This window comes from Manihot esculenta, chromosome 9 (genome assembly GCF_001659605.2).
Source record: "Manihot esculenta cultivar AM560-2 chromosome 9, M.esculenta_v8, whole genome shotgun sequence".
NCBI lineage: Eukaryota > Viridiplantae > Streptophyta > Magnoliopsida > Malpighiales > Euphorbiaceae > Manihot > Manihot esculenta.
This window is the reverse complement of record NC_035169.2, coordinates 27,711,654-27,734,247: the sequence shown is the minus strand read 5'-3', so window position 1 is coordinate 27,734,247 and position 22,594 is coordinate 27,711,654. Positions and strand designations below refer to the sequence as shown.

General features: G+C 38.0%; 1 protein-coding gene across 1 annotated transcript in view; it reads left to right on the top strand.

Moving 5' to 3' along the window:
- Positions 1 to 22,594, top strand: part of LOC110623279 (exopolygalacturonase) — a 92,327-nt gene that overhangs the window by 53,942 nt on the left and 15,791 nt on the right. The window contains exons 2-4 of the mRNA XM_021768200.2: positions 1,089 to 1,151; positions 1,235 to 1,537; positions 1,657 to 2,090. Of these exons, the coding sequence (XP_021623892.2) occupies positions 1,089 to 1,151; positions 1,235 to 1,537; positions 1,657 to 2,090 (800 nt within the window). The remainder of the gene's footprint in view (positions 1 to 1,088; positions 1,152 to 1,234; positions 1,538 to 1,656; positions 2,091 to 22,594) is intronic.

The following is a 22,594-nucleotide window of genomic DNA, read 5'->3' as shown; positions in this document are numbered from 1 at the left end:
AACTTTCGAGGCGAGTTAGGCGGCCAAAGGCTGCCTCCGCAGGCAGGTTCGACGACCGAACTTGGGTTCTTCAGAATGGTAGAACCCGATTCGCCTCATGCACAAAGCATCCTAAAGCCTCTCAAAATGCCCAACCAACTATTTCTAAACATGCATAAACTCATACATCAAACATAGTGGCAAAAAACTAGCCTAAAACCCCAACAACATCAACACAAACCACACATTTTACATAAAGCTAACATAAACCCTAACATTCTAGATCTACCCATAACATGCATTAAAACCCTTAATACTCCTTAAAACTTATTTAAAAACACAAGAGAAACTAGAATATAGGTTTACCTCTTGGAGATCTAAGGGTATTAGCTACCCAAACTTGAAGGAGAGAGAAAACGATCTCCAAGCCCTAAAACTTTGATTTTTGCTTAAAATCTTCAAAACAAGAGAAAACTCATGAATATATTAAAGGATTTGAAGGAAAAACACAAAATCAACAATGGAAGGGCAAGAACTCACCTTTGCCCGAAAATGGAGAGAGAAAACTCACCCATTTTCGGACAATGGGCCTTTTATAGGTGACTGGCCAGACCACCTTCGGAGGCCAAAAGAGCTCCCACAACTGCACCATGTTCGGCGGCCAAACATGAGGTTCGGCGACCGAACCTGGGCTTTCCTTCCAAGGTATTTTTCTTCAAAAACTCAATTTCTTTTCTTTCTTAAAACCTTAAAAACTCATAAAAACATTTTATGAAAACTCTTATTTTCACCCTTCTAAGGGATTCCAACATTGAGATTCTGGATTCCAACGGAGATTCCGCCGGAAGGTCCAAATTTCGATGCCGGAAGGTCCAAATTCCAATGCTGGAGCTTAGCCGGGTGTTACATATAAAATATTATTAGTATTTAGTTAAATTTGGTAAATTTTAGCCTTATAAAGCAGCATATAGAAAGATAAATCAATTCATCATTGTAAAATATTTATTAAAAATAAAAGAAGGAAGGAAGCAAAAAGAATAATGGATACTAAAATAATCTTCTCAATTGTATCTCTATTGTTCATAAATTTCTCTCTTGTTCAAGCACAGCCAGCTGTTTTTGATATAACAAAATTTGTTGCAGCACCTGATGGAAAAGCAGATGCAAGTCAGGTATAAATATATAATTCACCCATGAATATTAGGATATTAGCTAAACTTAAAATTCTTACCTTTCTCTTTCCTTTATCTTTTAGGCTATAGCGGATGCTAGGAAAGAGGCTTGTGCAGCAGCAGGATCTAGCAAAATATTGATTCCAGCAGGGACATTCTTGGCAGGTATAGTGAATATTACAGATCCTTGCAAAGGGGCAATAGAGGTAGAAGTTCAGGGAACCATGCAAGCCCCATCAGACCTTGTAGGGGATGGTTGGTTTAATTTTAACCATATTGATCAATTCACACTATCTGGAAAAGGAACTTTAGATGGTCAAGGAGAAGTTGCATGGAAGGGAGTATCTTGTGATAAAGATCTAAAAAATTGCAAGAAACATCCTATGGTACTTTTTTTTTAGTTTACATGATATTACAAAATGTTACTAATTTAAATTTACCATAAATTGCAATTACGTACCAAAACTTTTCTAAAATGCTTTTATTGCTTTACATTTTTCATCAGAATATAAGGTTTAACTTCATTACCAAAGGCTTAGTTCGTGACATAACGTTTCTTAATAGCAAGTACTTTCACGTCAATGTATTGGGATATGACCACTTCACATTTGAAGGCTTCATAGTCAGTACACCTGAAAATAGCCTTAATATAGATGGAATTCATATTGGGCGATCAAAGGGAGTGACTATATCTAATGCCAAAATAGGCACGGGTGATGATTGTATCTCTATTGGTGATGGAACCGAAAATCTAAAAATCACAAAAGTGGCATGTGGACCTGGTCATGGCATCAGCATAGGGAGCTTGGGGAAGTATGAGAATGAAGATCCTGTTTTCGGAATTACTGTTTCTGATTGCACCCTCACCGGTATAACAAATGGTGTTAGAATTAAAACTTGGCCTGCATTGTTGGGAAATCCTGAGATTTTTGCAACCCAGTTGCGCAGCGAAAAAATAAAATCTCTGTTGATTTCCTTTCCCAGAATCCGAATACTTCATTTAATTCAAAAGATGGATATGAGACTAACCTATTAATCTCGTCAAGAATATACAATGCCGGACTGATGGTGCTGCCTTTTCAAACGAACACCCTCAATGGTATCCACACGAACGTCTTCTATCCTTCTAGAGTGCTAGCTCTCTCAAGGATGGATAGATTATGTGCTCCACAATCTGCAGCGGTTAGACTGAATTTTCTAAAAACTGTTGTCCACACTCTCTTTGTAAAAAGAGTATTTATATGTTTCAGTCTTTTTGTTTTCCCACAACTCTTTTCCTAAAAGAGTTGTACTACTCTTTCCCAAAAGAGTTGTACTACTCTTTCCCAAAAGAGTTGTGTTCAGAACCCACTATCACAATCTCACAGATACTCAAATATCTTTATGTGATAGAGTCCTTTATCTGTAACAGTTACAAATAGACTGCAGATCTTTTAAATATTATTATCTTATAATAATAAATAATTAATAATAATAACACTTTATTATTATTAATTATACTAATGGGCTTTTAGCCCATTAATATAGCACATCAACAACGTTCTTGTGTGTGACCCAATAGGCTCACATTAATTGGCAATAGGCCCAGTCCAACAAGGCCTATAAGTCATAAGTGGCCTCTAGCAAGATATTATAACTACCCAACTAATATGAGGATCAATAGTCCGATAAAGCCTATTAAATAGAACATGTATTAATCCATTTTGTCACACGATGTCTAGTTTGAACATAAGTCATGGTCAATGTCAAACTTATAACGTTCAAACTTATAACGTTCAAACTTATGATTTCTCGATCTCTAAGTAGATCGATAAATTCAAATGATATTGATCACACTATCAATTCATTTGAGCACGGCCATGCATTTCTCAGTCTCACTTATCGAAGGGCCCAGAAGATATCTCTCTCAAAGAGAGGAACAAATCCTATCTTGATTGTTCGTTATCCTTTACATAATTTCTATCATGCTCAATTATAACCTTTATGATTGTCCGATTAAAGACAACGTTTGGTTATGTCAAAATATAACAGTCCTTATATTAGAAACTATGACAATCTTAAGTCAAAGGATTAAGACATAACTACTTTGAGATTCACTTATGACAATGACCCATGTAGTGATCTCAATGCGGGTCCATCCAATACTTTGTTCTCTAACAAGTATCTATGATTATTGAATTATATCAACATATACATAATCATCTCATGATTATCAATCAATAATCATACCAGTTATATTTTATTATTACCAACATAACAATAAGTAACCAGGGATGATAATCATTATTATGTAACATGCAAACAAATAATAATGATGAAAACCTCTTTTATTAATAACCAATACGACATACAAAAAGGTCCAAGATAATGGCTTAGGGCATATACACTAACAATCTCCCACTCGCACTAGGCCTAATCATACAAGTATATCTCCTCTATCAATGATCTCTCGAATAAGGTGATATCGTCTGAGTATATGTTTAGATCTCTGATGAGATCTGGACTACTTTGCCTATGCTATGGCACCGTTGTTATCATAATAAAGGTCCATAGGATTTGCAATGTTGGGAACCATTCGCAACTGTGAGATGAATTCCTTCAACCAGACTGCCTTTTGAGCTGCATCTGATGCTGCTATATATTCAGCTTCTATTATAGAATTTGCTACAGTGCTCTGCTTGGAACTTTTCCAGCTAACAGCTCCACCATTTAAAGTGAATACTGTTGGGAAATCCTGAGATTATTGCAACCCAGTTGCGCAGCGGAAAAATAAAATCTCTGTTGATTTTCTTTTCCATAATCCGAGTGCTTTGTTTAATTCAAAAGATGGATATGAGACTAACCTGTTAATCTCGTTGAGAAGATACAATGTTGGACTGATGATGCTGCCTTTTCAAACGAACACCCTCTATGGTATCCGCACGAACGTCTTCTATACTGCTAGAGTGCTAGCTCTCTCAAAGATGGATAGATTATGTGCTCCACAATTTGCAGTGGTTAGACTGAATTTTCTAAAAACTTTCGCCAACACTCTCTTCGTAAAAAGAGTATTTATATGTTTCAGTCTTTTGTTTTTCCTACAACTCATTTTCCTAAAACGAGTTGTATTTTTCCCACAACTCCTTTTCCTAAAAGGAGTTGTGTTCATAACCCACTATTACAATCTCGCAGATACTCAAATATCTTATGTGATAGAGTCCTTTATCTGTAACAGTTACAGATAGACGACAAATCTTTTAAATATTATTATCTCATAATAATAAATGATTAATAATAATAACACATTATTATTATTAATTATATTAATAATTAATATTAATAATAATAACACTTTATTATTATTAAATATTAATAATAATAACATTTTATTATTATTAATTATATTAATGATTAATAATAATAACACTTTATTATTATTAATTATATTAATGGGCTTTGGGCTTTTAACCCATTAATATGACATAGCACATCAACAACATTCTTTTATGCGTAACCCAATAGGCTCACATTAATTGACAATAGGCCCAGTCCCACAAGGCCCATAAGTCATAAGTGGCCTCTAGCAAGACATTATGACTACCCAACTAATATGAGGATCAATAGTCCAATAAAGCCTAATAAATATAACATGAATTAATCCATTTGTCACACGATATCTAGTTTTAACATAAGTCATGGTCAATATCAAACTTATAATGTTCAAACTTATGATTTCTCGATCTCTAAGTAGACTGATAAATTCAAATGATATTGATCACACTATCAATTCATTTGAGCATGGCCATGCATTTCTCAGTCTCACTTATCGAAGGGCCTAGAAGATATCTCTCTCATAGAGAGAGACAAATTCTATCTTGATTGTTCATTATCCTCTACATAATTTCTATTATGCTCAATCATAACCTTTATGATTGTCCGATTAAAGACAACGTTTGGTTATGTCAAAACATAATAGTCCTTTTGTTGGAAACTATGACAATCTCAAGTCAAAGGATTAAGACATAACTACTTTGAGATTCACTTATGACAATGACCCATGTAGTGATCTCAATGCGGATCCATCCAATATTTTGTTCTCTAACAAGTATTTATAATTATTGAATTATATCAACATATACATAATCATCTCATGATTATCAATCAATAATCATACCAGTTATATTTTATTATTATCAACATAATAATAAGTAACCAGGGATGGTAATCATTATTATGTAACATGCAAACAAATAATAATGATAAAAACCTCGTTTATTAATAACCAAAATGACATACAAAAAGGCCCAAGATAATGGCCTAGGGCATATACACTAACAATCTCCCACTTGCACTAGGCCTAATCATATAAGTATCTAATACCCATAGACCTAGTGTGCTGATCATGCTTGACCTGTGAAAGAGGCTTGGTTAATGGATTTGCAATGTTGTCATTTGTGTCTATTTTGCATATTTTGATATCTCCTCTATCAATGATCTCTCAAATAAGGTGATATCGCCTGAGTATATGTTTAAATCTCTGATGAGATCTGGGCTCCTTTGCCTGTGCTATGGCACTGTTATTACCATAATAAAGGTCCATAGGATTTGCAATGCTGGGAACCATTCATAACTCTGAGATGAATTCCTTCAACCAGACTGCCCTTTTAGCTGCATCTGATGCTGCTATATACTCAGCTTCTATTGTAGAATCTACTATAGTGCTCTGCTTGGAACTCTTCCAACTAACAACTCCACCATTTAAATTGAATACGAATCCTGACTGCAATCTGAAGTCATCTATGTCGGTTTGGAAGCTAGCATCTGTGTAACCACTTACAACTAGCTCGTCTTCCAAACCTCCATAAACTAGGAATGCATCCTTAGTCCTTCTAAGGTACTTAAGGATATTCTTAACATCTGTCCAGTGACTTTCACTGGGATCTGTTTGATATCTGCTTGTTGTGCTTAATGCATATGAGACGTCTGGTCTAGTACATAACATGGCATGCATGATAGATCCAATAGCAGAAGCATAAGGAATCTTATTCATTCTTTCTCGCTCATCAGATGTCATAGGACATTGATTCTTGCTGAGATGAATACCATGAGACATGGGTAAGAATCCTCTTTTGGAATCTTGCATGTTGAACCTTTTCAGCACCTTGTCAATATAAGTACTTTGACTCAGACTGATTATCCTTTTGGATCTATCCCTATAGATCTTAATACCAAGGATATATGCAGCCTCACCTAAGTCCTTCATTGAAAAAGAATTCCCTAACCAATTCTTAACCTTTTGCAAGGTAGGAATATCATTTCCAATGAGTAATATGTCATCCACATATAGGACTAGAAACACAACTGCACTCCCACTAACCATCTTGTAAACACAAGGTTCATCTTCATTTTTTATGAATCCAAAGGCCTTGATTGTCTCATCAAAACGAAGATTCCAGCTCCGAGAAGTTTTCTTCAATGCATAAATGGATCTCTGAAGCTTGCAAATCTTTCCAGAATTCTCAGGGATTACAAAACCCTTAGGTTATGTCATGTACACATCCTCAAGCAAAAGTTCACGACTGTCAGTCATGAGAAATCCATATCTCTCAGGCTAATGATGTGTTATCAGATCTGCGTGGGACTTGTGTCACCCTTTCAGTTTCCACAACTGTTTGTGGTTCTGAAAGTGGTTCTACCAGCGGTTCAATGCTCTCTTGTGGTACTTGAGTTTCCTCAAGTCGCAATGTACTCCCACTGAATCTCTGAGAGATAAATTCCTTTTCTAAAAAGGTACCATTTCGAGCAACAAACACTTTGTTCTCTGAGGAAATATAGAAATAGTATCCTTTGGTTTCCTTAGGATACCCTATAAAATTGCACTTGATAGATTTTGGAGCTAGCTTATTTGAGTGTTTCACATAAGCCTCACAACCCCAAATCTTAAAGAAAGAAAAACTGGGCATTTTGCCAGTCCATAACTCATATGGTGTCTTTTCAACCACTTTCGATGGTACTCGGTTTAGAATGAATGCAGCTGTTTCCAAGGCATAACCCCAAAATGATAAAGGGAGATTTGTTTGACTCATCATAGATCGAACCATATCTAATAAAGTTCGATTTCTCCTTTCAGAAACACCATTCCATTGTGGAGTTCCTCGAGGAGTCAATTGTGAAACAATTCCACAGTTTCTAAGATGTTCATCAAACTCTTGGCTCAAATATTCACCACCTCGATCAGATCGAAGCATCTTAATAGTTCTACCAAGTTGATTTTGTACTTCATTTTGAAAAGTTCTAAACATTTCAAAAGATTCATTGATCAAACATAATTTAGCCACATTTTTATTAGCTTTATTATTGTTTAATTACACATTTTCAGCTTAATTTATGGTTTTTGTCTTGTTTTACAGAAAAGGAAGAAAATGAAAAGTTGGAGAAAAAGTGCAGAAAAAGCTGGAAAAGTGATTGGGTCAAAGTGATTTGGCCAAATCACTACCCAGATCAAACTGAAGCAGAAACCTGGAGGCAACAGTCAGAAGTGATTTGGGCAAATCACCCGCCCAAATCACTCGTAGAGACAGAAAGCTGAAAACTGGACTGACTCACGGAAAAGCGATTGGGGCAAGTGATCTGCCCAAATCACCCGCCCTAATCACGTTGACAGCAGAAAATACAGCAGAAGCGGGAAAGTACAGAAATTCAAGATTTAAAATAAAGAAGTCATAACCCCTCTCAAACACTTCAAGATCAATCCTAGGGCATCTCAAAGAGTCACTCTCAAGATAGACCTCCTCAAGAAGAAGATTTATTCATAATTAAAGAAGAGATCAAAGACAAAGACCAATCCAATTTAGGATTCCAAAACCTAATTGGATTGGGATTCCTCACCTATAAAAGGAGGCAGCCCAAACTAGCAAACATATCCTCTCTCCAGCTTCGGGATCACTGCAGATTCTTGGCATAAATCCTCCTTCTTTCTTTTCTTCTTTCTTTTGTGTATTTTAGCCCACCATGAGTGGCTAAACATCCATTTTCTAGTTGAAGTTGGAAAATTCAGATTTGTGATGAATTGGAAGATTTAAATCTCCATTGTTAAACTTCTATTTATTTTCAATATTTATGCAATTTGATATTTCGATAATTATTACTTTGCTTTTAGAATCAATTAAGGCCTATTGCTTTTAATTGCTTGAGTAATATATTGTTTGAATGATTTAGGTCCGTAATTGCTTAAGTTGTTTAAACACAAGTTTAATCAGTTGCATAATCTAAGCTCGACCACACGGTTGGCAAGGTTAGAGTTAGGTTTCTCTATGTCCTAATGCAGTTAACAGTTGTTCGATGCTAAAAGCCCCAAGGACGTTCTTTGGCAACTTGCTAACTAGAGTTTGATTAGCGAACGTTTCCTAATCAAACTAAAACTAAGGAGGAACTTGGATTGTGAGAAGCGTCTTCCACATCCTAAAATAACTTATTGAAATAAATAAGAGTTCTAAAAAGTCAATGACCAATTCTAAACAAACGAAAATTCATCCATGCTTCAACTAAAATATTTTTCCCATTGAAATTCTTATCTTTTTAAATTATTGCTTTCTCTTGCTATTTAGTATTAATTCATCAAATCAAATCCCCCTCTTTTAATTATTTATTATTTACTTGTCCAAGTCATTATTAGGAAAATCCGTAGTGTCAAATCCCTGTGGTTCGACCCTATTGCCACTATCTACAAGTTAATTGTTGATTGTTTAATAGGTTTATTTTTTACGGCTTCAACAATCGCTATCATTCATGCTTATGTTTCATTAGGTAGACATAGCCATACCTACTGAAATCATCAGTGAATGTAATGAAATACTGATAACCTCCCTTGGCACTAATGCTTAGTGGGCCACATACATCTGTATGTACTAAGCCCAATACGTCTGAAGCCCTTTGACCTTGTCCAGTAAAAGGGTCCTTTGTCATCTTACCAAGCAAACAAGATTCAAAATTTTCAAATGATTTAAAATCAAATGAATCTAATAAATCATCCTTATGGAGCTTAGATATGCGATTCTCATTTTTATGAATAAGACGATAGTGCCATAAATATATTGGGTTTAACTCATTCGGCTTAGTTTTCTTAGAAGTTATGTTATAGATATTGTTGTGTCTAGAATCATCTAGATTAAGGACATAAAGGCCATCATATGAATTTGTAATACAATAAAGCAAATCATCTTTATTAATTGAGCATTTTTTATTCTTAATGAGAAATGAAAAACCTTCATCGTCCAAAACAGAAACTGAAATAATATTCCTACTCAAAGTAGGAAAATAGAAGCAATTGTTCAAAACTAACAAAAACCCATCGGGCAAAATAAGTTCATAAGTCCCTACAGCTATGGCAGCAACTCTTGCTCCATTGCCTACACGTAGGTCCACATCGCCCTTTTTCAGTTTTCTACTCCTTTTGAAACTCTTCACATTTGTACAAATATGAGAGCCACATCCGGTATCTAATACCCATGAAGTAGAAATAGATAAAGTAATATATATAACATAAATACCTGAAGTCGTAGTCTCACTACTCTTCTTCTTCTTGCACTCATCCAAATAGAGTTTGCAATTTCTCTTCCAATGCTCTGGTTCATTGCAATGGAAGCAAATTCCTTCCTTAGAAACTATTTCCTTAGGAACTTTTACCTTGGATTGCCGTTTAGACTTGCCTCGTCCCTTAGCACCATTACCATCTTTAGACTTGGGCTTCCCCTTATTTTTCATGGACTTACCCTTATTGACATTCAAAATTTGGGTAGGCCTTTTGTTGACATTTACCTCAACTATTTTTAGCATCCCATGCAGCTCAGGAATGGATTTCTGCATATTGTTCATGTTATAGTTCATGACAAATTGAGAAAAACTATTGGGTAAAGGATGTAGGATCAAATTCATAAGGAGTTCTAAACTCAGAGGGTAGCCAAGTCTAGCAAGGTGATCAATGTAGCCTTTCATCTTCAAAACATGAGCACTAACTGAATCACCTTTAGCCATTTGCAATCATGCAATGCAATGGTGGTTACCTATCCTGCCTAGCTTGTTGTTGGAAAGCCTGTTTGAGATAGACACTCATCTCATAGGCCTCAAGGTGCTCCAGATCCTTCTGAAGTTCTAGGCACATAGTTGCCAACATAAGACTTCCAATGTCATTAGAATCATCCATATGCTTCTTATGCTTGTTCTTAACAGCATTAGTAGCATCAGCAGGAGGTGGTTCTGGGATAGCTTCATCAAGCACATAGAACCTTTTCTCTTGCTTGAGAACAATTCTCAAGTTTCTAAAACAGTCAACAAAATTAGTCCCATTTTCTTTCAGTTTATCCTTCTTAAGGATAGATTGCAGTGATAAGGTGGAATTGTTATTATTAGCCATAATTATCTACAAAAATATGCAAGCATAATTAATTTAGTAAATTAATATTAAGGTGATAATAATCTCCCACTAAAATACAACCCTCAAAATAATAATATTTTAGCGGGCTAAGACCCATATTTCACCTAATTCTAAGTCAGCTTTGGCATGATGCTTAGAATTAAGTTATTTAGGTAGGTAACTCCCTACCACTTATATCTAAAGTAACTCTTAGATTATGAGGTGTTGACATCATATGTCAAATGCATGTTATACCCCATCTAATGCCTTAGGCCCAAAACCGTTTTGATAGCCTAATTAAGCTCAACCAAAATTAAATAAATGAGTAACTATTACTCATCCTATCTTACTAGGATAACCTAATGCACTTGGCTTTGGCAAAACCTGCATTTTGGTGATCTTAATCTTGATAGGTATTTAATATATGGGTGGCATTAAAACTTAAAATTTAGAGTGAGGGTTCAACTTTTAATTTTAATTATTTTATCTTGCATATATATATTATAGCATCCTATATGCATACATATATATATATAGACAATAATGCATAGTATCTCATGCTAACATATGACAAAATAATAAAATATAATCATTTAAATCTGATTTAAAGACTAAAAGAAAATAATTTAAAATTTATTTTCTTCTGATTATTTTGTCTTGTATATAAATATTATAGCATCCTATATGCATATATATATATATATATATATATATATATATATAAACAATAATTCATAGTATCTCATACTAATATATGACAAAATAATAAAATATAATCATTTAAATCTGATTTAAAGACTAAAATAAAATAATAAAATATAGTCATTTAAATCTGATTTAAAGACTAAAAGAAAATTATTTATTTTCTCAAATTTATTATTATTATTTTTTTATTCCAGGGGCAGAATTGTAATTAGGGCATCTTCTTCCTACGGAGAAATCCTAGCGGCCGCCCCCACTGTTGCGCGACCCACCGAAGCGCGACCCACCGGCGCGCGGCCCACAAGCGTGCGACCCACCAGTTCGCGACACGCCGGCACACGAGGCGTGCCACGCCAGTGCGCAATCCACTGCTCGCGCGATCCATGGGCGCGTGATCCATTGGTCGCGCGACCCACTGGGCGCGCGATCCGCCGGGGGGCGCAATCCTCCGAGACGCGCATTCTTACGGGCGCGCGACCCACTAGGCGAGCGATCCATAGGCGCGCGGTCCATTGGTCGTGCGATCCACTAGGCGTTCGGCCCTCCGCATCGCGCGGCCCTCCGTCCGTGCAACGCCGGTGACAGGCGTGCGACGCCCGTCATTGGGTGTCCTCAGATTGACCATGGCCACATTCCTCATGAGCACGATTTTTCCAAAAATTGGTTTCCTCCCTTTTTTTATTAATTTAATTTTTCTAACAAAAATAAAAATTATCTAAATGATCCAATCATTTATCCATGTCATTCTAATAAACATATATCGCATATATAATATCAATCATGGCATAATAAATTTAAACGAAAAGCACAGTTTGGCTCTGATACCACTGTTGGGAATCCTGAGATTATTGCAACCCAGTTGCGCAGTGAAAAAATAAAATCTATGTTGATTTCCTTTTGCAGAATCCGAGTGCTTCGTTTAATTCAAAAGATGGATATAAGACTAACCTGTTAATCTCGTTGAGAAGATACAATGTTGGACTGATGGTGCTGCCTTTTCAATCGAACACCCTCTATGGTATCCACACAAACGTCTTCTATCCTTCTAGAGTGCTAGCTCTCTCAAAGTTGGATAGATTATGTGCTCCACAATCTGCAGCGGTTAGACTGAATTTTCTAAAAACTGTCGTCAACACTCTCTTCGTAGAAAGAGTATTTATATGTTTCAGTCTTTTGTTTTTCCTACAACTCCTTTTCCTAAAACGAGTTGTATTTTTCCCACAACTCCTTTTCCTAAAAGGAGTTGTGTTCATCCCACAACTTCTTTTCCTAAAAGGAGTTGTGTTCAAAACCCACTATCACAATCTCGCAGATACTCAAATATCTTATGTGATAGAATCCTTTATCTGTAACAGTTACAAATAGACTGCAGATCTTTTAAATATTATTATCTCATAATAATAAATGATTAATAATAATAACACTTTATTATTATTAATTATATTAATGGGCTTTGGGCTTTCAACCCATTAATATGACATAGCACATCAACAACGTTCTTTTGTGTGTAACCCAATAGGCTCACATTAATTGGCAATAGGCCCAGTCCTACAAGGCCCATAAGTCATAAGTGGCCTCTAGCAAGACATTATGACTATCCAACTAATATGAGGATCAATAATCCAATAAATCCTAATAAATAGAACATGAATTAATCCCTTTGTCACACGATATCTAGTTTTAACATAAGTCATGGTCAATGTCAAACTTATAATGTTCAAACTTATAATTTCTCAATCTTTAAGTATACTGATAAATTCAAATGATATTGATCACACTATCAATTCATTTGAGTACGGCCATGCATTTCTCAGTCTCACTTATCGAGGGGCCCAGAAGATATCTCTCTCATAGAGAGGGACAAATCCTATATTGATTGTTAATTATCCTCTACATAATTTCTATTATGCTCAATCATAACCTTTATAATTTTCCGATTAAAGACAACGTTTGGTTATGTCAAAACATAATAGTCCTTATGTTGGAAACTGTGACAATCTCAAGTCAAAGGATTAAGACATAACTACTTTGAGATTCACTTATGACAATGACCCATGTAGTGATCTCAATGCGAGTCCATCCAATACTTTATTCTCTAACAAGTATTTATGATTATTGAATTATATCAACATATACATAATCATCTCATGATTATCAATCAATAATCATACCAGTTATATTTTATTATTATCAACATAATAATAAGTAACAAGGGATGATAATCATTATTATGTAACATGCAAACAGATAATAATGATAAAACCTCTTTTATTAATAACCAAAACGACATAGAAAAAGGCCCAAGATAATGGCCTAGGGCATATACACTAACAAATATGGATCCTGACTGTGATCTGAAGTCATCTATGTCGATTTGGAAACTGGCATCTATGTAACCACTTACAACTAGCTCGTCTTCCAAACCTCCATAAACTAGGAATGCATCCTTAGTCCTTCTAAGGTACTTTAGGATATTCTTAACAGTTGTCCAGTGACTTTCACCGGGATCTGCTTGATATCTGCTTGTTGTGCTCAAGGCATATGAGACGTCTGGTCTAGTACATAACATGGCATACAAGATAGATCCAATAGCAGAAGCATAAGGGATCTTATTCATCCGTTCTCGCTCATCAGATGTCATAGGACATTGATTCTTGCTGAGATGAAAACTGTAACGACCTAAAAATCGGACCGCTACCGGCGCTAGGATCCGGGTCGACTTAAGGCCGCCGGGACCCGTAGCAAGCCTGACATAAAACCTGTAAACCTGTATAATCCCATACATGATCAACAACAAGCATAAAAATTAAAACTTTTCTTCATACATACTGTCATCAACTAACTCAACCTGTATTATGATCATGATGCATGAAGCATGATAAAAGCATTTCATTTCTCAATTTAAAAGGTTAAGTTTAGTTCCACTCACCTCTGGCTGACTCTGACAAACTCTGTAGCAGCTGGCTCACTGCTGGGGTCCTTGGTTCCTCGGGTCCGAACCTACACAGGTGGACTCCAATGAGGGACCAAACATGCTAGATCATAACTCTAAACTACTCCCCAAAAACCCCCTAAAGCATCCTGAAAATACCACATAGAGATATGCATGAAGTGGCTGAACAGGGCACTTTCGGCGGCACCTTCGGCGGCCGAAAGTCCTGGACAGAGACGAAACTCAGGTAGGTTCGGCGGCACCTTCGGCGGCTGAAAGTCCCAGACAGAGACAAAAGTCTCTTTTCGGGGGCAACTTCGGCAGCCGAAAGGCCTACCTCCCCAGCCATGTTCGGCGGCCGAAAGCTCCTTCGGCTGCCGAACCTGGTTTCTGCCAAAAGGGCAGAAACTCGGTTCCTTTGTGCATTTTTGCCTCCAAACTCACCAATCATGCATATACCTCACTTAAAACATGCATACAAGATCCTAGGGGCCTCAAAACATCAAATACCCCAACTACAACACTTCAAGCATACTCAAACATGCCACATTGCTCAAAAATCCCATAAAACCCAACATTTACTTAAAAACTCATACAACCCTATACATGCCATTCTACCCCATAAAATCACTTAAAACTTACTTAAAACATGCATTGAGCTTAAGATCGGCTCTTACCTCTTGAAGATCGAGAGGGAGACGACCTAAACTTGGAGATCCACGAAAATGAGCTCCTGAGTTCCCAAAGCTCCAAAACTTGTTTCAAAAGTTCAAAACCTTCAATGCAAGCTTAAAACTCAAGAAAAATGGTGGGGATTTGGAGGAAGAACACTGGATTTGCAAAGAGAAGGTCGGAAGCTTGCTGTGGCCGAAAATGGGAGAAAGCTCGCCCATTTCGGCTAAGTGCCCCATTTATAGGTGGCTGGCCAGGCCACGTTCGGGGGCCGAACTTGCCTCCGCATCCATACAATGTTCGGCGGCCGAACTTGACCTTCGGCGGCCGAACCTGGACTGCCCTCACTCATGCTTTCGGGGGCCTAACGTGCCTCCAAAATGCATGCATGTTCGGCGGCCGAACCTGACTTTCGGCGGCCGAACCTGGGTTTTCCTCCAAAGACTTTTCATGCAAAAACTCATTAAATTTTCATATTTAAAACCATGAAATACTTTAAAACATTTTATGAAAACATGTTTCTACCCTACTAGAGGCTTCCGACATCTGAGATTCCACCGGACGGTAGGAATTCCGATACCGGAGTCTAGCCGGGTATTACATTCTCCCCCCCTTAAGAACATTCGTCCCCGAATGTACCTCAACTAGCACACGTAGCAAGGCAAAGAACATAACACACATACAAGGCACATAAACACATAGGGATCTGACCTTAAAAGAGATGAGGGTACTGCTGGAGCATAGACTCCCGTGTCTCCCAAGTGCATTCTTCCAAGTTGTGGTGGTTCCACAGGACTTTCACCATTGGGATTTCCTTGTTCCTTGACTTTCTGATCTGGGTGTCTATGATCCGTACTGGCTGTTCAACATAGGTGAGATCCTCTTGGACCTCCACATCAGGCTCACTAAGAACCTTGCTCGGATCCGACACAAACTTCCTCAACATAGAAACATGGAAAACCGGATGGATTCGTTCCATTGAAGCAGGCAAATCCAGCTTGTACGACACATTTCCAATCTTTTGCAAGATTTCAAAGGGTCCGATGTATCGTGGGGCTAGTTTACCTTTCTTCCCGAAGCGAACCACTCCCTTCATTGGAGACACCTTAAGCAATACCAGATCCCCCTCCTGAAACTCCACTTGCCGTCTGCGGATGTCTGCATAACTCTTCTGTCTGCTTGCAGCTGTCTTGATTCTTTCTCTGATTATGGGTACTACCCTGCTGGTGATCTCTACTAGCTCAGGCCCTGCCAAGGCCTTTTCTCCAACTTCCTCCCAGCAAACAGGTGACCTGCACTTCCTTCCATATAAAGCTTCATATGGAGCCATCCCGATGCTAGCATGATGGCTGTTATTGTAGGCAAAATCCACCAAAGGTAGATGCTGCCTCCAAGAACCGCCAAAGTCCAGCACACACATTCTCAGCATATCTTCTATGGTCTGGATGGTCCTCTCTGACTGTCCGTCTGTCTGTGGATGGAAGGCCGTGCTGAAATCCAACCTAGTACCCATAGCATTCTGCAGACTCCGCCAAAATCTGGAGGTGAACTGGGGTCCTCTATCTGACACTATAGAAACAGGAACCCCATGCAGTCTGACTATCTCATCTACATACACCTGCGCCAACTTGTCCACAGAATAACCACTCCTGACAGGGATGAAGTGAGCAGATTTGGTGAGTCTGTCCACGATCACCCATATGGAGTCCAATCTGTTGGACGTCGCCGGTAACCCCACTACGAAGTCCATAGCTATATTCTCCCATTTCCACTCTGGAATAGGTAGCGGGTTAAGCATTCCAGCCGGCTTCTGATGTTCCAGCTTCACCCTCTGACATACTTCGCAGGCTGACACAAACTGTGCCACTTCTCTCTTCATAGCTGGCCACCAATAAACTTTCTTCAGATCTTGATACATCTTGGTGGCTCCGGGGTGAATGCTGTATCTTGCAACTACACTCCCACTAACCATCTTGTAAACACAAGGTTCATCTTCATTTTTGATGAATCGAAAGTCCCTGACTGTCTCATCAAAATGAAGATTCCAGCTCCGAGAAGCTTGCTTCAATCCATAAATGGATCTCTGAGTCTTGTAAATCTTTCCAGATTTCTCATGGATTACAAGACCCTCAGGTTGTGTCATATACACATCCTTGAGTAAGTTTCCATTAAGGAAAGTTGTTTTGACATCCATTTGCCATATCCCATAATCTGGACCTAACACAGCCTCTTGATAGGTAGTAGGCTCATCTTGATCAATGAGCAAAAGATCATGACTATCAGTCGTGAGAAATCCATATCTCTCAGGCTGATGACGTGTCCTATCAGATCTGCGTGGGACTTGTGTCACCCTTTCAGTCTCCACAACTGTTTGTGGTTCTGGAAGTGGTTCCACTGGTGGTTCAATGCTCTCTTGCGGTGCTTGAGTTTCCTCAAGTCGCACTGTACTCCTACTGAATCTCTGAGAGATAAATTCCTTTTCTAAAAAGGTACCATTTCGAGCAACAAACACTTTGTTCTCTAAGGGAATATAGGAGTAGTATCCTTTGGTTTCCTTAGGATACCCCACAAAATTGGACTTGATAGATTTTGGAGCTAGCTTATTTGAAACTGGGTGTTTCACATAAGCCTCACAACCCCAAATCTTAAGAAAAGACAAATTGGGCATTTTCCCAGTCCATAACTCATATGGTGTCTTTTCAACCGCTTTTGATGGTACTCGGTTTAAAAAAGAATGCAGTTGTTTCCAATGCATAACCCCAAAATGATAAAGGGAGATTTGTTTGACTTATCATAGATCGAACCATATATAATAAAGTTCAATTTCTCCTTTCAGAAACACCATTCCATTGTGGAGTTCCTGGAGGAGTCAATTGTGAAAAAATTCCACAGTTTCTAAGATGTTCATCAAACTCTTGGCTCAAATATTCACCACCTCGATCATATCAAAGCATTTTAATAGTTCCACCAATTTAATTTTGTACTTCATTTTGAAAAGTTCTAAATATTTCAAAAGATTCATGCTTATGTTTCATTAGTTAGACATAGCCATACCTACTCAAATCATCAGTGAATGTAATGAAGTACTGATAATCTCCCCTGGCACTAATGCTTAGTGGGCCACATACATCTGTGTGTATTAAGCCCAATAAGTCTGAAGCCCTTTGACCTTGTCTAGTAAAAGGGTCCTTTGTCATCTTACCAAGCATACAAGATTCACAATTTTCAAATGATTCAAAATTAAAAGAATCTAATAAACCATCCTTATGGAGCTTAGATATGCGATTCTCATTTACATGGGTAAGATGACAGTGCCATAAATATGTTGGGTTTAACTCATTTGGCTTAGTTTTCTTAGAAGTTATGTTATAGATATTATTGTCTCTAGAATCATCTAGATTAAGGACATAAAGGTCATCATATGAATTTCCAATACAATAAAGCAAATCATCTTTATTAATGGAGCATTTCTTATTCTTAATAAGAAATGAAAAACTTTCATCGTCCAAAACAGAAACTTAAATAATATTCCTACTCAAAGTAGGAACATAGAAGCAATTGTTCAAAACTAATAAAAGCCCATTGGGCAACACAAGTTCATATGTCCCTACAGCTAAGGCAGCAACTATTGCTCCATTGCCTACACGTAGGTCCACATCGCCCTTTTTCAGTTTTCTACTCCTTTTAAGACCCTGCACATTTGTACAAATGTGAGAACCACATTCAGTATCTAATACCCATGAAGTAGAAATAGATAAATTAATATCTATAACATAAATACCTGAAATCATAGTCTCACTACTCTTCTTCTTCTTGCACCCATCCAAATAGAGTTTGCAATTTCTCTTTCAATGCCCTGGTTCCTTGCAATGGAAGTAGATTCCTTCCTTAGGAACTATTTCCTTAGGAACTTTTGCCTTGGATTACCATTTAGGCTTGCCTCATCCCTTAGGTCCATTACCACCTTTGGGCTTAGGTTTCCCCTTATTTTTCATGGGCTTACCCTTATTGACATTCAAAATTTGGGTAGGCCTTTTCTTGATATTTACCTCAGCTATCTTTAGCATATCATGTAGCTCAGGAATGGATTTCTCCATATTATTCATGTTATAATTCATGACAAACTGAGAAAAACTGCCAGGTAAAAAATGTAGGATCAGATCCGTGGAGAGTTCTAAACTCAAAGGGTAGCCAAGCCTGGCAAGGTGATCAATGTAGCCTTTCATTTTCAAAACATGAGCACTAATTGATTCACCTTCAGCCATTTTGCAATCATGCAATGCAATGGTGGTTTCATACCTATCCTGCCTAGCTTCTTGTTGGAAAGCCTGTTTGAGATGGACACTCATCTCATAGGCCTCAAGGTGCTCCAGATCCTTCTAAAGTTCTGGGCACATAGTTGCCAACATAAGACATCTAATATCATTAGAATCATCCATATGCTTCTTATGCTTGTTCTTAACAGCATTAGTAGCATCAGCAGGAGGTGGTTCTGGGATAGCTTCATCAAGCACATAGGATTTTTTCTCTTGCTTGAGAACAATTCTCAAGTTTCTAAACCAGTCAACAAAATTAGTTCCATTTTCTTTCAGTTTATCCTTCTCAAGGATGGATCGCAGTGATAAGGTGGAATTGTTATTAGCAGCCATAATTATCTACAAAATATGGAAATATAATAAATTAATATTGAGGTGATAATAGTCTCCCACTAATACAACCCTCAAAAATAATAATATTTTAGTGGGTTAAGATCTATATTTTACCTAATTATAAGTCAGCTTTGGCATGACGCTTAGAATTAAGTTATTTAGGTAGGTAACCCCTTACTAATTACATCTAATTTAACTCTTAAATTATGAGGTGTTGACATCATATGTCAAATGGATGTTATACCCCATCTAATGCCTTAGGTCCAAAACCGTTTTGATAGCCTAATTAAGCTCAACCAAAATTAAATAAATGAGTAACTATTACTCATCCTATCTTACTAGAATAACCTAATGCACTTTGCTTTGATAAAACCTGCATTTTGGTGATCTTAGTCTTGATAGGTATTTAATATATAGGTGACATTAAAACTTAAAATTTTAAAGTGAGGGTTCAATTTTTAATTTTAATTATTTTGTCTTGCATATATATATATATATATATATATATATATTATAGCATCCAATACGCATATATATATATATATAGACTATCATGCATAGTATCTCATACTAATGTATAACAAAATAATAAAAATTAAAATAAAATTATTTTACATAGTCATTTAAATCTGATTTAAAGACTAAAATAAAATAATTTATTTTCTCAAAAAAATTTTTTTTTTAATTCCAAGGGCAGAATTGTAAATAGGGCATCTTCTTCAACAGGAAGAGGCTCTGGCCGCCGCCGCCGCCTCCACCGTCCGCGACCCACCAGCGCGCGACACACCGGCACGCGAAGCGCGACCCACCTGGAGCACGACCCACGGGCACGCGATCCACTGGTCGCGTGACTCATTGGGAGGCGCGACAGGTCGCGCGACCTATTGGGAGGAGCGACCCCTTGGCTCGCGCGACCCACTGGGATGAATAGGGGAGGGTGGATACATAGGATATGGTGGATATGATGGGTAATAGTGAGGATATGGCATATATGGCATGTATGTAGGATATGGGTCAAATCGAGAGTACTCCGACATACCCTCCATCGGATACTCTGGATCCTGAAATAAGGATGGATAGCCAAAACCTGAGGCCTGAACGCCTCCCTCGGATTCTCCCATACCTTCATCCATAGACGGATCAGTCTCCATGGCCTCCCTCACTTCTTCTGATCCACCTCCTCTCACTATCCCTCTTCTGCTCTCGTCTACAGACCTTCTAGGGTCTATTGACATGCCTTCCCGGCTAGATCTTTATGACCTTGCCCTCGGCAATACAGGAGGACGAGCAGCTAATCCCTCACTATCTGATGGGACTCCAGTCAATCGAGCTGATCGACGAGTTCCTTGCATCTTAACTCTGAAAAAAACAACACCCACTATAGCATATCAGCACATAAACATATATCTCAAAGATAACACATATGCATAAGCATTACATACATAACATCAAATAGACAGGACTCCTCATCCTATCCTAGTGGACATGATTTCCTATTGTGCTTAACCAACTCTAGTCTCTATGAGCCCGACACTCTCTCTATAGGTCCGATCATATGAACCTAGGGCTCTGATACCAATCTGTAACGACCCCAAAATGGACCGTCACCGGTGCTAAGATTTAGGTCGGCTTAGGCCGCCAGAACCCGTAGCAAGCCTGTTATACTCTCTGTGTACCTGTAAATCTCATACATGATCATACATTTTCTGTGAAAATAAAAAAACTCTTTTCTCTATACCAAGGCTTAACCTGTGCATGCACAATCTCTGTACCCTGTACTCTGTACCCCTGACTAGAGCTGGCTCTAGATGGGTAATTTCATACCTGTTAAGCCTGGTTTTTCACATAGTCTATAAAAACATATACATATACAGATCATGTACATAACAACAGATTTACATTACAAACCACTAAGGCAAGCACAAATCTAACTGAATACACAACTAGTATATCTCTTTAAAATTACATGTCCACTCTAAATTATTACAAATCTCTTGTTTTTCTCTCTTTCTGATACTCTTTTGATCGTCCCCTATACACTGTATACTGAACCTGCAAGACTGGGATTAAGGGAGTGGGATGAGCTCTATAGCCCAGTGAGTAGAATAATGAAATCAGTCATAAAACATGATCTTATGGAATGTGCCATATCACAAACAAGCCACATCAAGAGTAAACCTGTCACCACATAGCCTCAGTAACTTCCGTGCCAGGGCGTAGAATCGAGCACCTGGTCTTCCTGTCATATATATATATGTATAACATCTCTGTACTTACCATTGCCAGGGCGTAGTCAAAGGCTCCTGGTCTTTACTATACCTGCCAGGGCGTAGTCAAAGGCTCCTGGTCTTAACTCAGAGACTATTGGATCATTCAGCATTTACCCACATCAACAATTAACTATGCAATGCAACATATTCGTGAATACTAATGCAATCAACCTATTGCATAATCATGATGCATGAGATATGCTAAATCATTCAATTAAAAGAATTAAGTTTAGTTCCACTCACCTTTGGCTCTGGACTGACTCTGCAAGTTCAGTAAACTCTGGAGCAGTACTCACTGCTGCTCTCTCTGGTTCCTCTGGTCTGTATAAGCACATAAAGACTCAAGTGAGGGACCAAACTACCTTAAGAATAACTCTATTAAACTCCCCAAGAATCCCCTTAATCTCACTCTAAAACTCATGCAAAGCTAGTACAAGAAAAGCTAGACAGAACACTTTCGGCGGCAGGTTCGGCGGCCGAATGTCCTCTTCAGAGACGAAACTCAAGCACCTTCGGCGGCCGAAACTCTATCTTCGGCGGCCGAATCCTTTCGGGGGCAAGTTTCGGGGGCCAAAACACACTCCAGAGATGAAAGTCTCTAACCTTCGGCGGAACCTTCGGCGGCCGAATCCCCCAAACAGAGCCGAACATTCAAAATCTCAGGGGCAAGCTGTGGCAGCCAAAGCCACCATGCAAGAGGTTCGGCGGCCGAATGAACCTTCGGCTACCGAACCTGAGTTCTTCCATAACTCAGCCCGACGGCAAAACAAGCTCCTCCTTCCCTTCAATCTCTCCAAACATGCATACTTCAACTACTCAACACACAT